General features: G+C 40.3%; 1 protein-coding gene across 1 annotated transcript in view; it reads right to left on the reverse strand.

The window, feature by feature from the left end:
• LOC132378375 (uncharacterized) overlaps positions 1 to 25,760 on the reverse strand; it is a 240,158-nt gene extending 214,398 nt beyond the window's left edge. The window contains exon 1 of the mRNA XM_059945247.1: positions 25,687 to 25,760. Coding sequence (XP_059801230.1) covers positions 25,687 to 25,691 — 5 coding nt within the window. The 5' untranslated portion in view covers positions 25,692 to 25,760. The remainder of the gene's footprint in view (positions 1 to 25,686) is intronic.
• Between the last annotated feature and the right edge of the window lie 1,152 nt (positions 25,761 to 26,912).

The following is a 26,912-nucleotide window of genomic DNA, read 5'->3' on the forward strand; positions in this document are numbered from 1 at the left end:
CTTTACTTTAACAGTGCTGGCACAAAATGCCCACAATAATTGAGCACCTATTGTCTTCAAGAAACCAAGCTAAGCCAACAACATCCTGAGAGATAACGCATCACCAAAACCGTTAAGCATCAAGGTTTGTTCTGGGATATTGGTCATTGATATGTAGAAGCCGGCATCTATAATCAGATAAATCAGACAATAAAGGAATGTAAGTACTTTCCTATGATATAATGGTGTGAGTTAATTGTAGGGTGGCACATGGCTGCCAGTGCAATCTACCTCTCTGGCAGCTCAGAAAAAAAAAGTAATCTGATAAAAATTATTGGCCTGTTTGTGCAGCTGCCCTGGTCTTTTGCCAGATGTAGTGAACATGTCTGTTCTGGCAAACAAGTCCTGGTAAATTTGCTTTCCACAACAAAGAATGCCAACTGACAGCAATGGTCAATGTGTATCAAAGTGAGTCGATGGCCAAGAAATACATTTTTTTCCTATTAGCTGTAACGCACTGTAGATATCCTCATTAGGACGGAGGTTTCAGGATCTTTATTGTAAGATGTTTGAGTTTATTAGGATGAAATAGCAGGTAGGTATATATTAGTATTTGATTATTATTGTCACACGTATCCAAATACAGTGAAAAGCTTTAGCTTCAGGTGCCATGCAGACAGATCATGCCAGACACTATATTGAGGTAATAGAAATAATACAAAATACCAAATGCCACAGTTGCAGAGAAAGCACGTTGCAAGTAGACAAATAATATTCAAAGAACACACACAAAATACTGGTGGAACACATTTTGAAAAGGGAATACACAGGTGAAAAGGGATACATAAAATGCTGTGTATCCCTTTTGCCAATTAACTTCCCAGCTCTTAGCTTCATCCCTTCCCCTCCTGTCTTCTCCTATCTTTTCGGATCTCTCCCTCCCACTATCAAATCTTTTACTATCTTTTCTTTCAGTTAGTCCTGATGAAGGGTCTTGGCCCGAAACGTCAACTGTACTTCTTCCTACAGATGCTGCCTGGCCTGCTGTGTTCCACCAGCATTTTGTGTGTGTTGCTTGAATTTCCAGCATCTGTAGATTTCCTCATGCTTGTGTTTTTAATATTCAAGGTCCACAAATGAGGTAGATTGAAAGATCAAGAGTTCAAGTGCACATAAGAGATGTCTGTTCAAGAGTCTTATAAAGGCCGGACAGAAGCTTTCTTCAATATTGGCCTCATTGCCAAGAAAGGACGCTTTCTATGGTGCACCTGTAGGGAAAAAAGTATTGTTAAGAATTACTGGGACGTGGTGAATTTCTGAGAAAGTCAAGCCTTGTTGTGCTTTCGTCGCTGCAGTACCCATAAGGCTGGACTAGGACAAGTTGTTTGTGATATATAGAAACTTAGGAACTTGAAGCTCTTAAATATCTCCACATCTTGGCCCTAGTGATTCAGCCAGTAGCCAAGGAGGCACAGTACAGTATTTCCAAAGTCCAATACTAAAACAAAATCTGATTCTGGTCAAAAATCCCTTTAGATTGGCCTAATTTCTGGCCATTCCCTCTTCCGAAGACAATTGACATCTGGTTGAGCACATTGTCAAAAATTAGCCAAAAAATAAAATCCATTAAAATGTACATAGATTAATAATTCAAATAGAGTTGTACAGCATTGGAAAAGGCCCTATGCTCAGCTATGCTGACCAAGATGTATATTCAAGATAATTTCATTGCCCAGCATTTGGCCCAAATCCCTCAAACCTTCTCGTCCATAAATCTGCACCTCTCTACTTCTTAAATGTATCTAATGTACCTCTTAATCTGGCATCTGGTTCCACGTATCTACCACACACTGAGCTAAAAAAAAAAGTTGCCCCTCAGTTTCTTGTTAAAATTTTCACCTCTAACTTTAAAACTACATCTCCATTTGGATTCCCAATCTCTGGGAAATTTATATCACTCACCCAATCAATGCTTCAATGGTTTTATATATGTCTGAGATCACCCCTCAGTTGCCTACTTTCCAAGGAGTGAAGGCCCAGCCTTTGTTTCCTTTTATCCCTTAAGTCCTGGCAAAATTTTTTTTTGCACTCATTCAAGCTTGATCACATCCTTTCTATAACAGGACAAACAAAACTAAATAAAATACTCCAAGCGCAGCTTCACAGGCAGCTAGTACAATCATAACAAAAAGCTCCAAACTTCAGAACATCATGCCCTGACTGACAAATGCCAGTATGTCAAAAGCCTTCACTGTCCTATCTACTTACGACTCCAGGTTAAGGGCACAATGCACCTGTCCTCCAAAGTCCCTCTGTTCTACAGCAGCACCCGGGGCCATTCCATTCAATGTCAAAGCCCTACCTTGATTTAACTTTTCAATATGTAACACTTTACACTTCTCTGTATTAAATTCCATTTGCTGTTCCTCAAAATACTATTATTCTTGATACTCCACTATCCATAACACCACCTATTTTAGTGTTACTTAAAAATTTACTCACTATCCCTTGTATATTCTCATCCAAATGTTCACCTAGTTGACAAATAACAATGGGTCTTGCACCGACACCCATTGGAGACCTCCAATCTGAAAAACATCCTCATATCATCACATTAGTATCAAGCCGATTTTCTATCCAGTTCGCCGGCTCTTGTTGAGTGCCAGAGGCTGGCAGAAAAGTAACAAAGGAGAAAGTTGGATAAAGTTTTCAAAAAATATTTTTAGCTGAAAAGTTGTCCAGAAGCAAAAATTAAACTTGAGCTGGTAGAAGAGGACAGAGGATATTAGAAATACTTATAACCTAGGCTTTGGAAAAGTCTCAAAAACACAAAATGTAAATTAAAATTGTTTGGGCAAATAGCCAAAAACATAAAATATACTTCCAAGAAATAAAGGGGGCAATGGTGTAGTGCTAACTGGGTGAAAGGAAGAGCAAATGTAAAGTACCCTGAATTTTAAAAATTCAATGGTATTTGCTAACACAAGTCTCCTCAACAGAATGGAGGAGATCTATTAAAGAAGCAGTAGCATTAAGTGAATGGATTAAGGTTACACGACACAAGCGGTTTCCTGGGAATGTACACTGTCTCTCAATAGTGACAGCCTTGGTTTGCTTCCAGGGCAATTAGGAGGATACTTATGCACGCATGCTTCCTGCTAAGGCTTTGCTAAACAAGAAAAAGATAAGCGATTAGCTCAATTCCCAAAGAGTTTTACCAGTTGAAGAAATATGCAGTAGCTTGTGGTTGGTGTAAGGGGAGCAATTTTATTAAGACTCTGAGAAGAGCCATTTTTGAGTGCAACTCATTACAGACTAATGGAAATAAAAACAAGTGCATTAAAATTATGTCTCAAAACACTTTACAGCCAAAGTAGCAATTTTGCAGCATAATTACTATTGAGATATAGGCTGCCAACTCTCACAGCAATGTGATGTAAAAAAAAGTGGATTTAGCAATGTTGATTAAGGGATAAATGTTGACAAAACATCAAAGTAATCACCCTGGATCATTTTCAGTCTGGTGTGATCGTTTATGGTCAACAGGGCAGAAATGGCTCCTAGTTAATATTTTCTTCCGAAAGAAAATTTCTCAGCAGACAATGGAGTGGTAGCACAGCAATACCTGGAGTGTGACTTAAATCATGACATTCAGACTCAGTACGAACTTTTGAGCCCCAGCTGATACCAACAAGCATAAAGAGACATCATGAGATCTACTAATATACAAAAGCTTTCCAAAATACACACAATGTAGATTCAGATTTATTTATCACATATATAGGCATATGAAAGCATACAATGAAATGCATCATTTGTGTTAACAACCAACGCATTCAAGGATGTGCCGGGGGCAGCCTGCAAATGTCGCCACACAGTCTGTATGCCCAGGAATGTTCAGAACAATACAAACAGAAGCAACAACAACAGAAACAAAATTAGCAAAACAACCCCTTCCCACCCTATCTTTCACTCACCACCTCACCCACAACACACACATACCCCTCCTCCCTCCCCCCCCCCCCCCCCAGGCCATCTCTGGGTCTTTTGCCTCAAATTCTCAGACTTTGGGACTTTAACTTCGGACTTCTCCCCAGGCATTGTCGATCACAGGTTTCAACTTCCATACTTGCACGGACCTCTGATACCAGTGATCTGGGCCCTTGTGACTCCTTTGAACCTCTATCTTCAGTCTTCAAACTCCAGACTTGCTGTGCTCCGGACTTAGACCTTCCGCTTTTCCTTTCAGATGTCAATGCCTGTGTATCGGTCTCAGGACTCTGTGGCCACAGGTTTTAACTTTAAGCCTCGGCCTCCATACTCACATGGACCTCTGAGCCAAGTGACCTGTGGGATCACTGGGCTTCATGACAGCTATGCCTACCCAGGAAATGCTTCCCATACAGACCTATAATTGGGTCTGCTACTCACCAAGCTGGGGAAGATCGCTGGTCTCCTCACCACCTGCTGACTTGACCTCCAATTTACTGACTTCCTGCGCTGTCCCCCAAAACAACCAAACCTCAGCTACAACATCAACAGACATCACAGCTCACGGCCATCTTTACCATTTACAATTTAATACCATTGTACTGAATTGTAGATATAATAACAAGTTTCACATTCATCACTTGTACACAAACTCTGTTGCTTTTCTCCCCATGTTCATATATTTATTTCATTGCTACTTGAGGAAAACTAAAAAGGAATTGTTCAGGTAGGCAAAAGGTATTATTGCTCATTGGAGAATCTATGACTAGGGACTGCCTAAAAATTAATAGGTAGAACCTGCAGTGGTGGTTAATGATGGCTTAGAACACTATCTGCCTTCCTTTCCAGTCCTGAAGAAGTGTCTCGGACCAAAATGTCGAAATGACCAAAATACCAAAAATGCTCATGGAGGCAGCCTGACCTGCTGAGTTCCTCCAGTGTTTTGTGTATGTTGCTTTGGATTTCTAGCATCTGCAGAATTTCATGTGTTTATAATCAATCCTACTTGCCATCTACATCAGGTGTACTCATTCTTGAGGTCACTTTTAGCTACTAGCTACTTTAGTACCTGCAGATCAGTGGCCTGGAGGCCTCCTCTCAGTTAACCTTATATGAGTCAAAACCAATGCTGAAATGCTATCCACACTACTCAGTCTTTGACAGTTCTTTAACTGTCAAAGGTGATTCCTGCAATTTTTAAATATTTGATATTCAAAGACATTTAAAGGCATTTTAAATGGATTTAAACAATTTAAAAACTTAAAAATGCTCAAATACATTAAGCATCTGGAAATTACGAATATAAAGAACAACTTGAGTTTCAACAAAGGTCAATGAAGTTGGTATTTGTACTTCAGCTGGTAGTCAGGTTAGGAGCTCATGCAGTACCTCAGCAAGAGCCAAAGCCACCAAATACAATGGCAAGCTTAGCAGTGGAGAAGTCAGCTGAATCAATACCTGGCCACCAGTGAGCTTCTGGCTACCATATATCAAACTGCAATGTGATGAACATTGGCTTTCTTGAAGAAGCACTATTGGGATGTCGTACTACACTTAATTATTTTTACTGCTTGGACATGGGAAATGCCAAATAAAATTTCCAAATTTTTAGTGATCAGGAGCCTGGAACAGTGATAAGTAGTTGGAGAAATCTAGTCTACAGCAAGATACCATGCAAAATAAATGGGTGGACAAAATGACAGATGGAATTTATTGTATAAACACACACACACACACACACACCCCCCCAGTCCGGGTCAACCATGGATGTTGCATCCTAGCTGTCTAGGTATACAAGCCAGGGTAGTACGATATGGAGAGCAAGCTGTTGCCCATGCAGCAAACTCCCCTTCTCCACATATCAGATGAACCCAAAAGAACGACAGAGACCGATAAAGCTTGGCACCAGCAGCACCGCAAGAGTTGCTAATCTGTGTTGAATTTAACGCAGGACTGCCTTAGGGACCCCAGCTCTGGGGTTTTCCCTTGGGGTCTACTCCAAAAGCCTCTCCCATGAGTGGGTAGAGCTGCAAGGCAGTGGAGACTTGAGATCATATTTTTCTTTTTCCTAGAGCCAACCATGGCTGATGAGCCCCATCTGCCTGAAGCGATTGTTTTTAAGGGGACGGTAACTTGTCTTTGGCCTCTTCCTGTCAGTGGAAACAGTTCCACTGGGCTTAGTAGTTAAACCACACGGAAGGCCAGGAACTGGACAAGGTTGCCAGAGGCCATTTAAGCCAAGTGGCATTGGGAGCATTTAATAAGTAGTGGGAATTCATCCCCACTACCACCCCTGGCTATAACAATTACACACACACTATGATGATACACAGTGGATTCCAGTTAGCCATTGGGACCAGTAAATTTTGGCCCAATTAAGCAGCTGCCCCAATTAGCCAAAGTTTTATGCAAATAGTTAAAAAGGTAGAAAAAAATTACAAATTACCTTTTAACTGTGTATCAAATTGTGTATTTAAAAGAAATAAAGATCAAATTAGAACACAACCATAGTACTATAAAACCACGTTTTAGTTCCTAATATTTGGTTTGCTGGTTGTCTGTCATTTCACATGATGACAGGAAACCTGTGCAGTGTGCTTTTATAAGTGGAAGAACCATTGCACTAGTGGAGCTTCACTCTCTTGACCTCGGAGGTCCGGATCCAGTGGTATGAAGGTCGTCATAACTGGGGTCTTCCTTGGTTGCAGTGGTCTTCTGTGTCTTGCCATATCCTTTCGTTTTCCACAGAGCATTGCCAAACTACCTTCCTGGCCATTGGATCTTATTCACCCTGTCCACTGGAACTGACTTTGCATGCTAGGACAGGCATGTCCCTATCCCACTAAGGTACAAGGTCCACTAACTACCCTCACCTGATTCAGCCCACCTGTCGAAGAGGTGTATGGGTGTGTGGCTTCTGTCACATGCAAACATCACCGTGGAGCCATAGCAGAGCACAGTCCACGCTACCATGTTCTTTTTATTGACTACAAATGCCAAAATCAACTCAGACTCCCAATGAAAATACTGGATTGTCTTCACACAATTTTTGATAATTGCATCCTCCAAATTTTCAATTACATTGTAACCTTCAAAAGGATTGTTGATACCCTCACATGCTTCGTAGTTCCTAACTTGTTGATGTAGTGAAATCATTTCATTTTCGCTTCTGGCATCTCCAAGCCTGACTGCTTGAAACTGCAGTGAGCAAAACAGTTCCCAATTATCTTACGATGTGTTTCTCACCAACTATTATAGACAAAAACCATTGCTTTTTGAACACAAATGCATGCAACTATTTAAAAAAACAGCTCTAAGCATGGTGTAGTGTCTAACAGCCTAAAATTGCACATCTGTCAATAGTTAGAAATTTTTGGCAAATGTCTCTTGGCCCAATTAAGCAACATAGTGTCACAAATAAATCAAGGGAACCCAGCTCTTTTCTTGATTAGCTTTTGTTCTGTAAGAGTTATCCCAAATAAGTGCTGCCACACCAATTAAACAAATCCACTGTATATACACTATGATTTAGTTGAAAACACAAAGTAGTAAATCTAAACAAATAATACACAAAAACATGAAGCATAAGTGGAAATGTGGCAGTTTAGGAATTAGGTTAAAATGTTGCAACAGCAATCAAGCAAGCCTAACATTCAGAGTCATAAATGGATATGTGAACTTCTAACAGGAAATATGCTCCAACTGTGGATAATAAGATGAGAATATTAGATCAAAGGGTTACAATGTTGCCTACAATAGTGATCACAAGGATTCTGAAAATATCAGAATTCTGCAAAGCAGTACTAAGAACACAATGAGGAATGGAAAAATAGAATATGAGACCAACCTTGTGTGAAACAAAAACAATATAATCTTTCAATCTTTTCCTTTGAGCGTGTCAAGGGCAAAAGTTAGTACGTCCCTTACAAGATGAAAGAAATGAAATTATATTGGGCAATAAGAAATTCTAACAACACCACCAAATAGTGCGTGTCTGCCTCAAATTATTTGGACTGGATGCCATGAAGGTTGCAGAACCCAATGACCTATACCAGAAGTATGTAAAAGGCTGCACTGCTCATCCTCTTTCAGATTTCTCCAGCTTCTGCAATGGTTCCAATAAGAAAATGTAATTGTTCTGGCCAAGGAAGGGAAGAGAAAATTTGGGATGCAGATCAGTTTGTCGGGTAGAAGAGAAAATACCATAACTGATGAAGGAATTAAGAATCAAGTAAAAGAGCATTTAGAAAATCATAATGTGATTTGGTAGAGTTTGTGTAGATTCACAAAAGGAAAATTAATCACATTTGACAATCCTGCTTAGAAAGGTATTTTTTAATATTGCAATGAGCAGAACAGACAAGGAGACTTTGGCATATTTGGACTTTAAGAGGCCTTTGAAAAGATGATTTAAAGAAAAGTGATGGTAGATTAAAGACTACTTACTTAGTAGAGAAAAATCTAGGAATAAAAGTTCACATTCATAGAACAGTACAGTGCAGGAAAAGGCCATTGCACAATGTTGTGCTAAACTGACTAAACCGTAAATGGAATGTCTAACTATACTAATTTTGATGAAGGGTCTCAGCCCAAAACGTCGACTGTAAGCTTTTCCACAGATGCTAACTGGCCTGCTGAGTTCCTCCAGCATTTTGGGTGTGTTGCTTGGATTTCCAGCACCTGCAGACTTTCACTTGTTTGTGATTGGACTAGGACACTGCAAAGTCTCTTTCAGGGATGCTTACCCTGAAGTAGTTTAAATCTTGAAGTCCCGATGAAGGGTCTTGACCAGAAATGTCGACTGTACTCTTTTCCATAGATGCTGCCTGGCCTGCTGAGTTCCTCCAGCATGTTGTGTGTGCTGCTTAAACTAACTCCTCCTGCCTACAGAAAATGAATATCCCTCCATTCTTTGCATATTGATGTGCTATCTAAGAGCCTCTTTAAATGCTTCTATCGTATTTGCCTCCACCACTACCCACCACCACTGGAAGTGCATTCCAGGAATCCACCATTGTGTGCTTAATAAAACTTGCCCCACACATCTCCTTTGAACTTACCCTCTCATCTGACATGCAAGCACTCTAGCACTAGACATTTCAACTCTGCGATAAAGACAATGGCCATCTATCCATATCTCTCATAACATTATGAACTTCTAACTTATCTCCACTCAGCCTTCACTGCTCCAGAGAAGACATCACAAGTTTGTCCAACCTCTCCTTACAGCACAATTGCTCTAATCCAGACAGCATCTTCTCCAAAGCTCCCCATCCTCCCTTTAAAGGGGCAACTAGAACTGAATACAATACTCCAAATGTATTTATAAAACTTCGAACAACACACATCCTGGCTCTTGAATTCAGTGCCTCAAATAATGAAGACAAGCCCGCTGTATATCCTGATGAAAGGCCCCAGCCTGAAACATCGACTGTTTACTTACTTACAAGCATGCTGCCTGGCCTGCTGAGTTCTTCCAGAATTTTCTGTGCATTAATTTGATGTCCAGCATCTGTAGATCTTCTCTTGTCAATGCCATATGTCTGTTTTCACTGCAACACTGTGGCTAGACAGCTTTCCACAGGGATTGTGCAGGGGCCCAGTTGCTCAGTTGAATTGGTCAGGTGAACCAAGGTGAACTAAATTTGCTGATGGTCAAAGTTGAGCTGCAGTACAAATCAAGGAGGGAACATCAAATGCCTTCAGAAGGCCAGACAGGCTACATAAGAAGCTGAGCACGAGCAGAGACATTTGATACACTGCTTTAAAATGCAAAGTTTCCCACTTTGTATTAATGATAGAAGGACAACTTCCTTACCACCGCTCCCAAATGGGAAAATATTGAAAGGTGCCCAGAAGGGCCTGGATGTTCTCATACACATCACTTAAAGTTACCATATCGTTTCAACAGCAAAATAGGAAGGCAGACAACATATTAGATTTTGCTACAAGACGATATGACAATATGAGGAAAAACACAGACTTTGCTTCAAGTGTATGGCATTTTAATACTACATCTAGAATATTACACATGGTCTATTTACCTCACCCAAAGAAGGAGCTAGTTGCAATAAAGAGAACACAGCAGGGATTCAGACTGATTACTGGAATTACACTTATTTTATGAAGAAGAAAGCGATCCTCTACTCAACCTTAACATGGGAAGTGAATTCACTAAAATGTTTCTTCACCAGCAAGGGAAGTATTTCTTCAACATTCTTATTCAAGAGGACCATAGAAACTCATTGACGGCGTATATTCACGACAGATCTATTTTCCCCTCTATTTTATAACTATCAAATTGAAATAGGGTCAGACCAGGAAAAGTGCATGGGGGTAAATTGAAATAAAACCAATGATCAAAATTTGCTCATGATGCAGATGTGGCAAAAACTGGCAACACAAAATGTCTGCAACAGAATAGCATGGACAAAGAAGTGGCAGACATATCATGATGCAGACTTGATTGAAGAGGAGAAAGGACAGAGACATTTAAGTTTATCATCATTCAGCTGTACACATGTATATAGCTGAATGAAACAACATTCCTCAGGGACTAAGGTGCAAAACACAGTAAATATAACATGACAGTATTATCAAATAAGAAAATTACTTTGTAGATGTGTAATTTGATAAAGTGCATATGTGACATACAGCTAAATAGTTAAGCTAACTTAATAGCATATTTTAAAATATAATGTACTCAAGGAAAGAGGTGGTGATTCAATTGCACAGATGTTCAAAGATTGCACAGCATATTAAAGAATTAACTAACAAAGCATGTGGAACCTTGCCCTTCATAAACAAAGATATTGAATACACAAATCAAAAATGGCTATTTAGTTCTAAAAGGATAATACCTTAAAGGTTAGGTGAGAGAAAATGAAATTAGTCATCTTTGAAAAGGGAGTGATGAGAGAGTTGAGAGTTGTAAGATTATTCTTGGTTTAGAGAGGCATTCAACTGAAAGAAAAAAAAATCCACTGTCTGAAGGATCCAAGCACAATGCATTCAAGGTTCTCATTAAGAGGTACATTGAGGCCATAAGGAAGATCTTTTCAGGGAAATAGTAATGATCTTCTACTCACTTCTAAGAAGGCAAAAGTAAAGATGACTTAAAGGAAGTAATTGGATACACTTTAGTAGGGGTCTGGTCACCTCACTACAGGAAGGATGCGGATACTATAGACAGAGTGCAGAGGAGATTCACAAGGATGTTGTCTGGATTGGAGGGTGTACCTTATGAGAATAGGTTGAGTGGAGTTGGTCTTTTCTCCCTAGAGCGACAGAGGATGAGAGGTGATCTGATAGAGGTGTATAAGATGATGAGGGGCATTGATCATGTGGATAGCCAGAGGCTTTTTCCCCCAGGGCCAAAATAGCTAACACGGGGGGGGGGGGGGGGGCATAATTTTAAGGTGCTTGGAAATAGGTACCGAGGCGACGACAGAGAGTGGTGGATGTGTGAAATGCAGTGGTGGAAGCGGATACAATAGGGTTTTTTTTTTTAAAAAGAGTCTCTTAGATAGGTACATGGAACTGAGAAAATAGAGGGCTATGTGCTAGGGAAATTCTACTCAGTCTCCAGAGTAGGATACATGGTCGGCACAATGTTGTGGGCCAAAGGGCCTTAATGTGCTGTAAATTTCTATGATTTATGTTCTAATTTTAAATACACTGCACAATGAGTTAAAACGGGATAAGTTATCTACTCAATTCACTTATAGGTTCTTGGAGTTCAAAATCAGAGCGGGGTTGGAGAACAAATAAGAGTCGGGGGCGCGGGTCTGAATGAATCAATGGTAACCTGTGACCATACAATGAACAAAGTATATTTGATATTTGCTTCATAAAGATAGTTAACTGTTCTGTAGGAAATTAAACTACAGGATTACAAGACTTGGTTGGTAATTGGATTGGACAGGTAGAAATAATGGGGCATCTAAGTTAAAAGACATTATAATTGAGTGTTACTGGTGCCCCTTACTATGCATGATAACCTTGTTGTGCAGATACAGGTTAAACTTCAGAATGTGGCATAAATTTAAGAATTAGGTCCCACTTAGCCTGAGGAACAAATCATTGTAATTAACTGATGCCTATATCATAAACTTAGATGACCAGTAGCAAATATGATCTTGCTACTCGAGGGAGAAAAACAAAACAGGAAACAAATGATCTGTCAGCCAAATATCAGTGTGGGGAAGTTCAAAGTCAATTTATTACCAAAGTATGTATACCTCACCATGTACTACCTTAAAGATTTGTTTCCTTGCAGGTATTTACAGGAAAATAAAAAAAATACAACCATATCTACAAAAAGTAGAAATACAAGCACCGGCAAACATCCAATGTGTACAACAAGTTATGCAAGTAATAAAAATGTGAATAAATAATACCAAGTTGTCATGTCATTGAAAGAGGACATAAGTTGCAGAGTCAGGTTCAGCATTGAAATGAGTGAAGTTACCATCCATGCTGACTCAGGAACATGATGGAGAAGGGTAATAGCTATTCCTGAACCGTGCCAAGGCTCCTGTTCCTCCGCCCAATAGCAGTAGCAAGAAGAGAGTGTGACCTGGTTGATGGATGTTGCTTAGTATTTGGGTGAAGGATGGAATAACTTATTTTGAATATAATAGGATTGAGCAGAGAACAGAATCAGTTTGGAGTTATGAAAGGAAGACAATGTTTGATCAGGTTTCTTTGAGGATGTGAGTATTAGGATAGATAATGAGAATGAGTTGATGTTGTGTATTTTATTTTCCTAAAAGACTTTTGATAAATCTCCTTCCACAGAGGTTGATCAACAACATTGTTATATGTAGAGTTCAGAGTAATACATTGAAATAGATGGAGAATAGGTTAATTGGACAGAGTGAACTTTTACTGTAGAATTGCAAAGAAAATACTTGTCAGCTGAAAGTATAAATCACAGTTTAAAATGAATGGACAGCCAGAAAACCAAATCCAATCGAGTATATTAATAGCACATTTTCTCATTTCCTGAATGAATCCAGTAGTCATTATTTATTTTTTATTTATTCCTGGGGTTTAAAATTCCTATAAAATTTCTACAAGGTTTCTCAAAAATAATTCCCTAACTTGTTTCCCCCCTAAATTGCTGGTGATGACTTAGCAGCATTGTCTAGAGTCTCATTTGAAGGCTTTGCATTATAACACTAAACAAAAATTAAATAAACTTTTGTTGATGTGACAGATTTTGATAATTAACTTACAATTAGCACATTTCCCTAGGACTTTATCTATGGCTTGCTGATTCCTCACTCATAATTATTTAATTGGATTGTTCATCATAGATCAATTCACACTGGTATAATTATTCATGGTTATGCATTTTTATTCAGTTCATCCAAATTTTCAAAGGTCAGCTCCAAATGCATAATACATGGTAGACATAAATGCTCAGATGCAAATAGCAAAAAATAAAATTCCTTTGGGAATGCTAACAATGATAAAGAAAACTGTTGAAACAGTTATAATGGTCTTAACATTTAATATTAGAACCTTTCTTCAAATTCCAGTTCCACAAGTTTATTGACTGAAAATGTTAACCATTTCTTGCTCCTAAAGCTGCAATACATCAATCAACGTAATTTAGTTTAAAATTGTGTATAGCATCTCTGGTTCTAATTTTTATAGTTGTCATTCACTTGAAGGAAACTTGGCTGCAAAGTAGTAATCAACTCATTTCCTCCCAGGGCACAAGAGGACATGCAGTCTGAATCCTCAGCTATGGAATGTTATAAGAGATCTTATTTTCATTACTTTTTTCTGTTAGATGTATATAATTCAACGCAGCCAAAATGAGGAACTTAATTAATTTCCGAACCACTGTGTGTTGTGCATGTGCACATCCATGCTCACAGTATTATGCAGGAAACATTATGAACTTCAAAAAAAAACTAACTTAAGGTATAATTTTGCAAAATGCTCCCATGTGGTCAAATATTATAAATCATTTGAATATACTAATAATCCATTGCTGAATGCCAGCTATCATTACAATTTTCTTTTTCTGTTTAATTATAAATCAAAAATCTATCAGTTCATGCACCCCAGTTACTTGGCATATACTCATGACAAAATGGCTTCAAGTACTTGCTTGTACAAGAATTTCAGTATTTTCATGATTCTTCATTGTAACATTGCATTAACTGAAAGTATTGATAGATAACTAGGTGGCAATGAACAAAAATTTCAATCACATTGGGATCGTATGGGGTAAATGTATGTAGTGGTAATCACATTTATTGATTTGCTTTATTTGACATTAACTCAGGCATTACATTAAAAATTTTAATCATTTTTAATGTGACAATAATATGGGAAAGGGAAAATTAACAGTTCTCTATTATGTCAGTGGACTCTACCAGCAGTTGTGTTTAATTATTTTGATTAACAATGCATTCTGAAGTTCAGGTACAACAGTGGAAGTGGTAACAAGTTAAACAAGCGAACTTTTAAGCTCTATTACCAAATACTCAAACTCATAGCATCTTTACTAAGTTCTGAAGTCTTCCTAAATACAAGAAAAATATAGTCATGGTCAATTTGATCATTTAACTGCAATCTAATGGTCATTCAGGTTTCTGCCTCAGCATCTCAAACTGAAAGTATCAAAATAATATCATTGAGAAGTTAAAAAACAGAAAACGGATCTGAAGTTCTTTATCTCATAATTTAAAGTCCTTTGTTTCAAGGGAGGTATAGCAATACTAATACAATCTTCACATAGAAGCGCTGAATCATTGCGCAAACTCTACACTAGTGGTAAGACTCTCATTAGCTTTATGATCAGTACGGTGGCACTTGGTCTTAGGCAAATCCATTGTTAATTTAATGAATAAAGCTATCCTGATTTAAATGGTGATGGTATTATCATTTAGAAACTTACATGGTTGAGGTAGCTGGATAAACCCCTGGCCCTATAACAGCGAAAAAAAAACTTTCAAGAACTTTAATTTTCCTGATCTTCAGGAAAACAATAACAATTCAAAAGCTAGCTTTCAGACTTAATCAGCCATTCAAAGCTACCTTTGAATTCAATCTTAATTGCTCCAAATTTTTCCAATATGGCAAATTATTTTCCTAAGCACACCTTAAAACTCAAACATTAACACTGCCAGCATATTGATCAAGATGCCACAGGACAGGAGAACAGGGACAAGGGGATAGAGGAAGATGGTGCAATGCCACCAATTATACAAATGCAAAATACAAAGGCAAGTTTAATGGCAAATTCGATTAACTCTGTATATCTTCTCCGTCCATTGTCAACTGGTCATGGTGTAGAAGCTTGTGTGGTCCTGAGATCCCAAGAGCGATGCTGTCTGGAGCTATGCTTCTAGTAGGGTCACCCATGGCGGTAAGGTTGAGGGTGAGGTCTCTGACAAAGAACAATCCAACCACGACCTCAACGGTGGAACAGGGGAAGTTACTTCAAACTCAACGGCCTGTGAAGGTAGATAAAGGCTGCAACAAATCCATCAGCTTCAATCGTCATGGTTTCCACACCTTTGGAATCAGTTGGTTGATTTATGAAGTATCGTGTGCTTCTTGGATAGCAACGTCAAGTACACATTAAACAAATACATGCATAGGCGTCGTCACTCTGCGGGCCACATCTTCAAGTCTTTCTGTGATTGGGAGAGGGTGACAGGAGCACGCAATGTAATGGCTAGATGCTCCTAGTCAAGAACTGGCATGAAAACAATGAATATTTGATTCAGTTGCTTAACTTTTGGACAGAAGCAGTAAAGTTGTTCGGTAGCAGTATTCATGTCTGAACAGCCCTATTTAGGATCCACTCTGCTCACCCTGAACTGGGAGGGGGCTAGAAAAGATGCCCTAAAAATAGTCTGCTTCACCCCATCCTGCCTGGAAAGCCGTGTCCAGAGGGACCACCATCATGCAGTCAAAAAACATCAAGAAATGAAACTGTGGAATTTGGAACCTGGAATATATGAACTCTGATGGATAACCCAAAGTCAGACCGACCAGGGAGGAGAACTGCCTTTGTTCCCTGGGAACTCCAAAATTTCAACTTTGACATTGTTGCACTGAGTGAGACCCACAGAGCTGGAGAAGGGCAACTAAAGGAAGAGCAAAGTCAACACAACTTTTTCTGGAAAAGACTTGATCCTGAACAACCGAGGATCCATGGAGTAGGGTTTGACATCTGAAACAGCTTACTTCAGAAGCTGACAACCACTGGGAATTGAGTGTCTCCTCCCTCCTGCCGTCTGGGAAAAGGCACCGAAGCATTTGGGCTCTTACAACCAGACTATGTAACAGTTTCTTCCCCCAAGCTATCAGACTCCTCAATACCCAGAACCTGGACTGACACCAACTTACTGCCCTCTACTGTGCCTATTATCTTGTTTATTACTTATTGTAATGCCTTGTGCACTTTATGCAGTCCTGGGTAGGTCTGTAGTCTAGTGTAGTTTTTTTATTCCTGTGTTGTTTTTACGTAGTTCAGTGCAGTTTTTGTATTATTTCATGTAGCACCATGGTTCTGAAAAACGTAGTCTTGTTTTTACTGTGTACTGTACCAGCAGTTATGGTCGAAAAGACTATAAAAAGTAACTTAACTTGTCTTATGACTCTGCGAATCCAGCTCTCAAGAACCAACACATCATCATCAGTGCCTGTGCTCCAACTCTGGATGCTGAAGATAAAGAAAAGATGAACTTCTACACCGAACTTGATGCCGTCCTTTCCTCTGTTCCTAACAACGACAAGATCATTCTTTTGGGAGACTTCAATGCCAGAGTCGGGAAAGATCATAGGCTCTGGACTGATAATAATAAGCAAGGAAGGAGTTGGCAAGGTCAAGGCCAGTGGAACACTCCTACTCACCAAATGATGCTGAACACAACCTGGTGATTTCAAACACCCTCTTTCACCAGAAAAACAGGCAAAAAGTCTCCTGGCAGCATCCATGCTCCAAACACTGGCACCTCAACGACAATATCATCATACGATCTCAGGTCCAACAAGATGTACTGATAACAAGAGTTGTTACTGGTGCCGAGTGCTGGACAGACCATTGACTCATCTCGTCCACCATGAGAATGAAGATTTGGCCCAAAAGGAAACACCAAAATCAGAACAGTATTAAGAAATTCAATGTTGACATCCTTCAAGACATCAACCATGTACAGAAGTTCCAACAAAATCTTCAAAATCAACTGCCTCAACAAATCCCACCATCTGTAGAGGAACACTGGAATCAATTGAAGAACGCTATCATCACCTCCTACAGAGAAACAATTGGGTTTATGATGAAAAAACTTCAGGATTGGTTTGATGATAACAACAAACTACTCCAACAACTCATCGACGGAAAGAGAAAAGCTTTAATCACCTTACAAAATGACCAACAATCAGCTGCCAGAAGGAAACACTATCAGGAATGCAAGGCTGCAGTCCAGAAGAGCACCCGAAACCTGAAAAACCAACAGTGGAGGAAGAAAGCTCAGAAAATCCAAAAACTAGCAGACGCTAATGACACTCAAGGCTTTTTCAACGTAACTAAAGTTATTTTGGCCCATCCACTCACAGTCAAGCCCCTCTCAAAAGCAAAGATGGTTCAACCATCCTGAAGAGCAATGCTGACTTCAATTCTAGATGAAGCGAGCACTTTGAAGATCTTCTAAATTAGACCATCTCATTTGACAGGAAGGTGATTAACAAGATTACAAAACAGCCCATTGATGACTCCCTAAGCAAAATACCAACATTTGAAGTCAAGGAAGCCATCAAAACCTTGAAAAACAACAAGGCTGCTGGACTTGATGGAATACCAGCTGAGGTTTACAAAATTGGAGGTAACCTGCTTCATTACCAACTGCATCATCTTCTCATCAAGATCTGGATAAATGAAGATGTACCAGCAGACTTTTGAGACTCAGCAATCGTCACCATCTACAAAAGGAAAGGCGATCAATCCGAAACTATCGTGGAATTTCCGTTAGCAACAGCAGGAAAGATCCTCACCCGCATCATGAACAACCGGCTCAAGCCTTTAGCCGAGAAGATCCTTCTGGAGACACAAGCCGGTTTTAGACCATCACATGCAGCAATCGACATTATCTTCACAATGTGACAACTACATTAAAATTGTTGTGAACAACGTCAACCTTTGTACATGGCAGTCATTGACCTCACCAAAGCCTTTGACTTGGTATCAAGGGAACTCCTATCAGATGTTCTATCCACCTATCGATGCCCTGAAAAGTACATACAAATCCTGAGACTCCTCCATGATGGCATGCTTGTCACAGTCATGGTCAACAATAGTAACTGTGAGCCTTTTCAAGTCAGATCAGGAGTAAAACAGGGATGCACGATTGCCCCACCTTTGTTCGCCATCTTCATTGCGACAATCATCCACATCATCACAGACAACCTACGCCCAGGAATCAAAAGTGTCTACAGAACAGATGGCAGACTTTTCAATCTTGCCCGTCTCAAGTCCAAAAACAAGACATCCACGAGTTCCCTCATCAAGTTCCAATACACAGATGACAACAGTGTTTCAGCTCTCTCAGAAAACCACTACAACTCTCATGGTCCAGTCCGTAAAGTCCGCGTTCCAATTCATGGTTCGGTCTGTGGACTCCGGGCTCCAGGTCTTCCGGATGTCCGTTGTTTCAGTTGGGCTTAATCAGAGGCACCTGATGCTCGTCTTGGGACTGGGAATATAAGTGGCCCTGAAGTTGAGTGTGGGTGCTGGTTTGTCTTGTCCGTATCCTGTCCTTGCCTCTGTGGGGTAAGTCAGGCCGTCTTTGCTGTTACCCTGAGGTTGGATCTGTCCCTTCCTGTCCTTGCCTCCATTGGGTAAGCCAGGATGCTTTTGCTGTTACCCTGAGGCTGGACTGTTCCCTCCTCCTGAGAAGTTGCCTGCGTCCTCGCCTGTACTGCTGTCAAGTTCTACCGCCAGAGCAAGACCAGAGCCTTGCTGTGTCTAGAAAAGGAACCGTCTTTCATTGTTTGGAACTCTTTTTGTCCTCACCTTCGCTAGGTAGGTCTGGCCATTTGCCACTACCTTGTGTTGGGAACTATCTCTCTGTGTTCTGCGTTCCAGTCTCCCAAGACCAAGGCTCTGTGTTCCAGTCCCCTAGGTCTGAGCTTCATGTCCTCATCCAGCCCAGGAGTCCCGTGTCCTGCCCCCACATCCAGTTCTGTTGCCTTGCCATGTCTTGTCCTCGCCTAGATCTGGAGTCCAAGGCCGAGTCAAGACCCAGGTTCTGGGTCCCTGTCCAGTCTCTGGCTTGGAGTCCTTGGCCAGGTTCCAAGTTCCTAGTTCAAAGTTTCTAGTTCCTCATCCAGGTCCCGCTTTCCTAGTCTAGTCCTAGCCCAAGCCCTGTACCCTAGTCTCGTCCAGGGTCTGTGTCTTGTCCAGCATTGTTTCTTCCCCAGTTCCCTTGCTTTCTTGACAGACCTAGTCCTGTTCCTAGTACTTCAGTGTCTGTGTCTTGCATCTGGGTCCGCTCCCAATGCCCACCTTATGACAACAGATTCTAACTGCCGTCAACTGAGCATACATAAAACTTGGACTTGCCATCCATTGCAAGAAGACTCAGATCATCTACTAACTGTCACTAACTGAGACAAATTGGATAGAACCAACAATTCAACAACCCTGGAAAATGTGGACCACTTTCCATATCTTGGAAGTCACCTCTCCTCCAACGTCGATCTTAATGGCGAGATCCAACATCATCTCAAATGCGCTGGAACAGCTTTTGGACGTCTCTGAACAAGAGTCTTTCATGATTGTAACTTCCGAACAGACACAAAAATGTTAGTGTACAAAGCAGTGGAGATCCCAATACTCCTGTATGCAGCAGAAACATGCACAATGTACAGACAACATCTGAAGGCACCTGAAAAGTTCCATCAACGCTGTCTTTGAAACATCTTGTATATCAACTGGGAAGATAGAAGAACCAACGTCATTGTGTAAAATGAAGCAAAAACAAGGAGCATTGAATCTTACGTCATCAAGAACCAACTAAGATGGAGCGGTCATGTTGTTCAGATGAAAGACGAATGTCTACTGAAATAAATTTTCTACATCCAGCTTAAGGGAGGCAAACATAAAAGAGGCGGACAACAGAAGAGATTCAAGGATGTCTTAAAAGTCAACACGGAGAAATTTAACATCAACATCAACAATTGGGAAACCAATGCCAAGGACAGGAAACTCTGGCAAACCTTCATCCGAGAAGGAACAGCAAATTTTGAAGCCAACAGATGTGCAGAATTAGAAGAAATAGAAGAAAATGGAGAGGCAGCAACAACCAAAGCCCGATCTGCCATCTGGAACTACTTGTCCTGAATGCAGAAGAACTTTCAAAGACAAGATTGGACTCATAAGGCACTTGAGAGCCCATAAATAGATCAAGAGAATGAAGACCATCATCCTCGACCTCGGGACAGCCACAATGATGATGACTCTGTATAAGTACCATTATGCACAGTTCTGTACCATAAATGTAAAGATGTGCCAGTGTTCAATATTCAAAGTTATCAAAATACATACATGTCACTATAAACAATCTTGAGATTCAGTATCTTGCAGGCAATCACTGTAAATACCAGAATTATAACAGAATCAAAAAAGACAACATCCAACAGGATGGACAAAAATAAACTGTGCAAATACAAAAGGAAGAAAAATAAATAAGCAAACATACAATAAATATGGAGAACATAAGGAACTTGAAAGTGAGTCCATGTAGACAATAGGTGCAGAAGTAGACCATTTGGCCCTTTGAGCCTGCACCGCCATTTTGAGATCATGGCTGATCATCTACTATCAATACCCGGTTCCTGCCTTGTCCCCATATCCCTTGATTCCCCTAACTATAAGATACCTAGCTAGCTCCTTCTTGAAAGCATCCAGAGAATTGGCCTCCACTGCCTTCCGAGGCAGTGCATTCCAGACCCCCACAACTCTCTGGGAGAAGAAGTTTTTCCTTAACTCTGTCCTAAATGACCTACCCCTTATTCTCAAACCATGCCCTCTGGTACTGGACTCTCCCAGCATCTGGAACATATTTCCTGCCTCTATCTTGTCCAATCCCTTAATAATCTTATATGTTGCAATCAGATCCCCTCTCAATCTCCTTAATTCCAGCGTGTACAAGCCCAGTCTCTCTAACCTCTCTGCGTAAGACAGTCCAGACATCCCAGGAATTAACCTTGTGAATCTCCACTGCACTTCCTCTACAGCCAGGATGTCCTTCCTTAACCCTGGAGACCAAAACTTTACACAATACTCCAGGTGTGGTCTCACCAGGGCCCTGTACAAATGCAAAAGGATTTCCTTGCTCTTGTACTCAATTCCCTTTGTAATCAAGGCAAACATTCCATTAGCCTTCTTCACTGCCTGCTACACTTACTCATTCACCTTCAGTGACTGATGAACAAGGACTCCTAGATCTCTTTGTATTTCTCCCTCTCCTAACTCTACACCATTCAGATAATAATCTGCCTTCCGGTTCTTACTCCCAAAGTGGATAACCTCACACTTATTCACATTAAACGTCATCTGCCAAGTATCTGCCCACTCACTCAGACTATCCAAGTCACCCTGAATTCTCCCAACATCTCATCACATGTCACACTGCCACCCAGCTCAGTATCATCAGCAAACTTGCTGATGTTATTCTCAATGCCTTCATCTAAATCGTTGATGTAAATCCTAAACAGCTGTGGTCCCAATACCGAGCCCTGTGGCACCCCACTAGTCACCACCTGCCATCCTGAGAAACACCCATTCACCGTGACCCTTTGCTTTCTATCTGCCAACCAGTTTTCTATCCATGTCAATATCTTCCCCCCCAATGCCATGAGCTCTGATTTTACCCACCAATCTCCTATGTGGGACCTTATCAAATGCCTTCTGAAAATCCAGGTACACTACATCCACTGGATCTCCCTTGTCTAACTTCCTGATTACATCCTCGAAAAACTCCAACAGATTAGTCAAGCATGATTTGCCCTTGGTAAATCCATGCTGGCTCGGCCCAATCCTATCACTGCTATCTAGATATGCCACTATTTCATCTTTAATTATGGACTCTAGCATCTTCCCCACTAGTGATGTTAGGTTGACAGGACAATAGTTCTGTTTTCTCCCTCCCTCCTTTCTTAAAAAGTGGGATAACATTAGCCATTCTCCAATCCTCAGGAACTGATCCTGAATCTAAGGAACATTGGAAAATGATTACCAATGCATCCGCAATTTTCAGAGCCACCTCCTTTAGTACCCTAGGATGCAGACCATCTGGACCTGGGGATTTGTCAGCCTTCAGTCCCATCAGTCTACTCATCACCGTTTCCTTCCTAATGTCAATCTGTTTCATTTCCTCTGTTACCTTGTGTTCTTGGCCCATCCATACATCTGGGAGATTGCTTGTGTCTTCCCTAATGAAGACAGATCTAAAGTACTTATTAAATTCTTCTGCCATTTCTCTGTTTCCCATAACAATTTCACCTAATTCATTCTTCAAGGGCCCAACATTGTTCTTAACTATCATCTTTCTCTTCACATACCTAAAAAAGCTTTTGCTATCCTCCTTTATATTCCTGACAAGCTTGCGTTTGTACCTTATTTTTTCTCCCCATATTGCCTTTTTAGTTGTTCCTTAAAAATTTCCCAATCATCTGTCCTCCCACTCACCTTAGCTCTGTCATACTTCCTTTTTTTTTAAATGCTATGCAATCTCTGACTTCCTTTGTCAACCACTGTGGCCCCTTTCCCCCCCTTTGAATCCTTCCTTCTCCGGGGGATGAACTGATTTTGCACCTTGTGCATTATTCCCAAGAATAATGCCATTGCTGTTCCACTGTCTTTTCTGCTAGGATATCCATCCAGTTAACTTTGGCCAGCAACTCCCTCATGGCTCCATAGTCTCCTTTGTTCAACTGCAACAGTGACACCTCCGATCAGCCCTTATCCTTCTCAAATTGCAGATAAAAACTAATCATATTATGGTCACTACCTCCTAATGTCTCCTTTACTTCAAGATCGCTTATCAAATCCTGTTCATCACACATTAAATCCAGAATAGCCTTGTCCCTGGTCGGCTCTCGTACAAGCTGTTCCAAGAATGCATCCTGTAGGCACTCTACAAACTCCCTATCCTGGGGTCCAGCACCAACCTGATTCTCCCGGTTCACCTGCATGTTGAAATCCCCCATAACTACTACAACATGTTAAGGGAAAAGTTCTATGATGGGGTAAGTGAAGTTATCCCCATTGGTTCAAGAGCCTGATGTTTGAGAGGAAATAACTGAACCTGCTAGTGTGGGTCCTGAGGCTCCTATACTGTCCTCCTAAAGGCAACAGCAAGAAGAGAGCATGGCCTGGATGGTGAGGGCCCTTGATGATGGTCACTGCTTTGCTGCGACAACACTTCATGTAGATATGCTCAAGAATGGGGGGGGGGGGGGGGGGGCTTTACGCGTGATGGACCGGGCCGTATCCACTACTTTTTGTAGGTTTTTTTCCCCATACAAAGACATTGAAGTTTATGTTCTAGGCCTTGATGCAACCAGTCAATATACTCTCCACCACACATCTACAGAAATTTGGCAAAGTTTTAGATGACATGCTGAATCCTCACAAATGTCTAATAGAGAGTCACTGCTGTGCTTTCTACATAATGGCACTTGCATGCTGGGCCTAGGACAGATCCTCTGAAATGATAACATGGAGGAATTTAAAGTTTCTGACCTTTTCCACCTCTGATTTCTGCCCCCCCCCATGAAGACTGCCTCATGGACATCCACTTTCCAAAGTATGCTCTCCTTATAATAGCCATCAAAGATCAGTACTTTCCAATGTGCAAGGTTAATTCATATTTAACAAAAGTGTCTGTATGCACGTAACTAAGAAAACCCACTTTAGAAAGCCAAGACTTGCAAGTACAAGTGCCATATTAACACAACTGTTAATTCAAGCAAATCAATTACTATCATCGAACAGAGAAAACAAGTCCTGAAGATTCTGCATCAAAATCTCAAATCAAATTTACAAAAATAAAAAATATATCTCAATTCTGGTCTCTTTCCTTTCATGATATGGCATTTACCCAATATCACAAACTTTGATTTATGCCCACCATTGCAACTTCTTTCTCATCTCCATGTTCTATTGATCTAAGAGCAAGTTAATAGAAGATCGAACACAGTAATGCTTGCTGAATAGTATTATAGATTGCAAATTTATCTAATACAGGCTATTAAACAATGGCAAATTCTTGTTCAGATGTTTTACACATTATATTTAACAGCACACAATTTGTGGCTGAAAATTGAATAACAGACCTCCATTTCATAAGCACAAGAAATTCTACAGATGCTGGAAATCCATACAAAATGTGGGAGGCCAGGAAGCATCTATGGAAATGAATGAACAATCAAATTGTTGGGCCTAGACCCTTCTTCAGTGTTTTATTCGGGGTGTGGAAAGACTCCAGTAATGGAATCAGGACATTTTATTCAATAAAAAAAATGTATAAACCATTGCTTTCAAAGATCATGAACTTCAGTGATTTAGCAAAACTTTGAATCAAGTCAAATGCATTTACCCATAAGATCTGGCTTTGTTGCCACGTGTGTGATGTACTTTTCCACATGACCTTTCAGCACCAGCGAGATCCAAGCACCATGTCACACCTGGCCAGAGCTGACAGCAAGATTCGACTACAGCAAGTTTCAGAAATAAGAGCAAAACACTTAGCAGCAAGATCTCTGATAGAAGTGACAGAACTGAGATTTCCCACAAATGAAAAGCCACAGGAAAATGACAGTTTTAGGCACAACTGAACTATTGAAATATCGATTTAGTGGAATTAAAGACACAGAATTTACCCTCGTTTAAAAAAAAACATTATGTTACAAACAGTAGATATTATATTTCTGTGAACTACTGGATTGAAATGTATAATTCACACTTAATAAACTTAACTCGAGCCATTATTATACTCTCCTTTCCCACCTCCCACCCCACCGTCCCTACTTCCACCAATAGAAACGCTTTCGACCTGCAAGGGAGCCAAATTGCCTATGAAGACATTAATCAGAGTAAACAAGCGAGAATACGAGAGTCGTATTTAAAGATTACGTTTACTAGATGTATTTAATCTTGGACACAATTTGAATGCCATTACTGAGGTGCTACTGGTTTTGCGCTCCCAAAAAGAACGAAACCGATTGATTTGCGTTTATGTGACAGCAGCAGGACGATTTACAGATATATATATATATATATATCAGACTGCTTTCCTGGTATAAGTGTGAGATTCTGCAACAGTTTCGGTTAAAGCAATGAACTTCACTACGGGTAGCTGGCCTCATTGTATGCCGTTGTCTTACCGTGTTCTTGCGCCTTCAGAATACAAACAAGCGCGAAAACGCCCCCAACTATTCATCTCCTTGCTCGCGGAATACCTGATACACAGCTGCGCTGAAGGGAAAGCGCGGCAAAGTAGTTTTAAGGATCATTCCTGCAGAGAAGGGTGGGAGTAAAGCAGGGTGCCATGGCCATTTCCCCCTCCCTCTCTGCTTTCGAAATTAAGACTGAAAATAAGAGTGGGGGGAAAAAACAACTTAAAAACTGTCAAAAATGCCCCGAATAAATTAGTGTGAAATGCAGAAGAGAAAGATAGTTACTTCATCTTCAGAGTGAGGGGAAAATCGCAGTTTCGGTCTTCTTGGAAAATGACTTGGGTATTCGCATGCGCAGCGTCCCACCTGCTTTATTTCAACAAGTATTTCCGTTTCAGCTCAAAGGAAACGTTTTTAACCGCGCGGTTTCTGCAGTCCGATTCTGTTGACCAATTAACGTGTCTGGTAAAGGACGAACGAGCCCACCGGCTGCAATTAAATTCCACGATGAGGTGGGGGAGTGTGATGGAAAACCATTTCCATTTTGTAGTGTTGATCATTACGTCAATTAAGCGATATCTTACCATCTTCCCCCAAATTCAGACCTACTTTACAGTTAGCACCAAGTTTACAATGTAAGATAATCAAGTCTAAAGCAATAATCAATTCACGTTTTATCCCTCTGCATTTTATTTAAATTAAAGACATGCCCCTTCTAACCAAGGTCCTGTAAGATGAGCCGGATTTGATTGAAAGGAGAGAGAGAGAGTGAAATTATGCAATGCATGTCCATCAAGTGAAATGATCTTGCTTGGACTCAAGTTAAGAAGATCACCTGTTGAGAAAGTTTTGTGAAACTCTCCCTTTGGAAAATTGTTGGTATTTCTCAGTTAACATGTGAAGCTAGCCCAAAACTATCAAAAGACATGGCACCATGCAAGTAAGTTAAGCTGAGCCACTGGGCTCACTAAAAAGAACAAGCTTAAAGGGCTTCATGACGAATTGTGTTCTGCACTTTTCTAGAATGGAATTATGAACAAAAGACCAGTTCCAAATATGTTCTTGTCATTAGATATGAACTAATGTGCGCAATTTTGATTCTTTTATGTCAATATAGCTTTTTTTTTGCTTAAAAAGGCAGAGAAGAACATAGTTCATAGAAATTCAATTTCATAACTATCATTTTTTCAACATCATGCAACTGAAACTGTTTTATTTCCCCCCTGAAACATATCAACTGATGTGCTCAGTCATTCTACATTACAGTTCAGTCATTCTACATCAAAGTACATTAATGCCACTATATACTATCCTGAGATTCATTTCCTTGTAGGTGTTCACAGTAAGTACTAAAAAATGACAATACAATCAATGAAAATGCACATAACACATATGGATAAACAACCGATTTGTTGTGTGAATTTTCAAATAGTAGGGTTGCGGGGAGAGTGACAATTCAGACACAAAAGGCTGAATCAAGTCCCTACACCAGTTCCCACACCCATATACCA

Source organism: Hypanus sabinus, chromosome 20 (genome assembly GCF_030144855.1).
Source record: "Hypanus sabinus isolate sHypSab1 chromosome 20, sHypSab1.hap1, whole genome shotgun sequence".
In the NCBI taxonomy this organism is placed as follows: domain Eukaryota; kingdom Metazoa; phylum Chordata; class Chondrichthyes; order Myliobatiformes; family Dasyatidae; genus Hypanus; species Hypanus sabinus.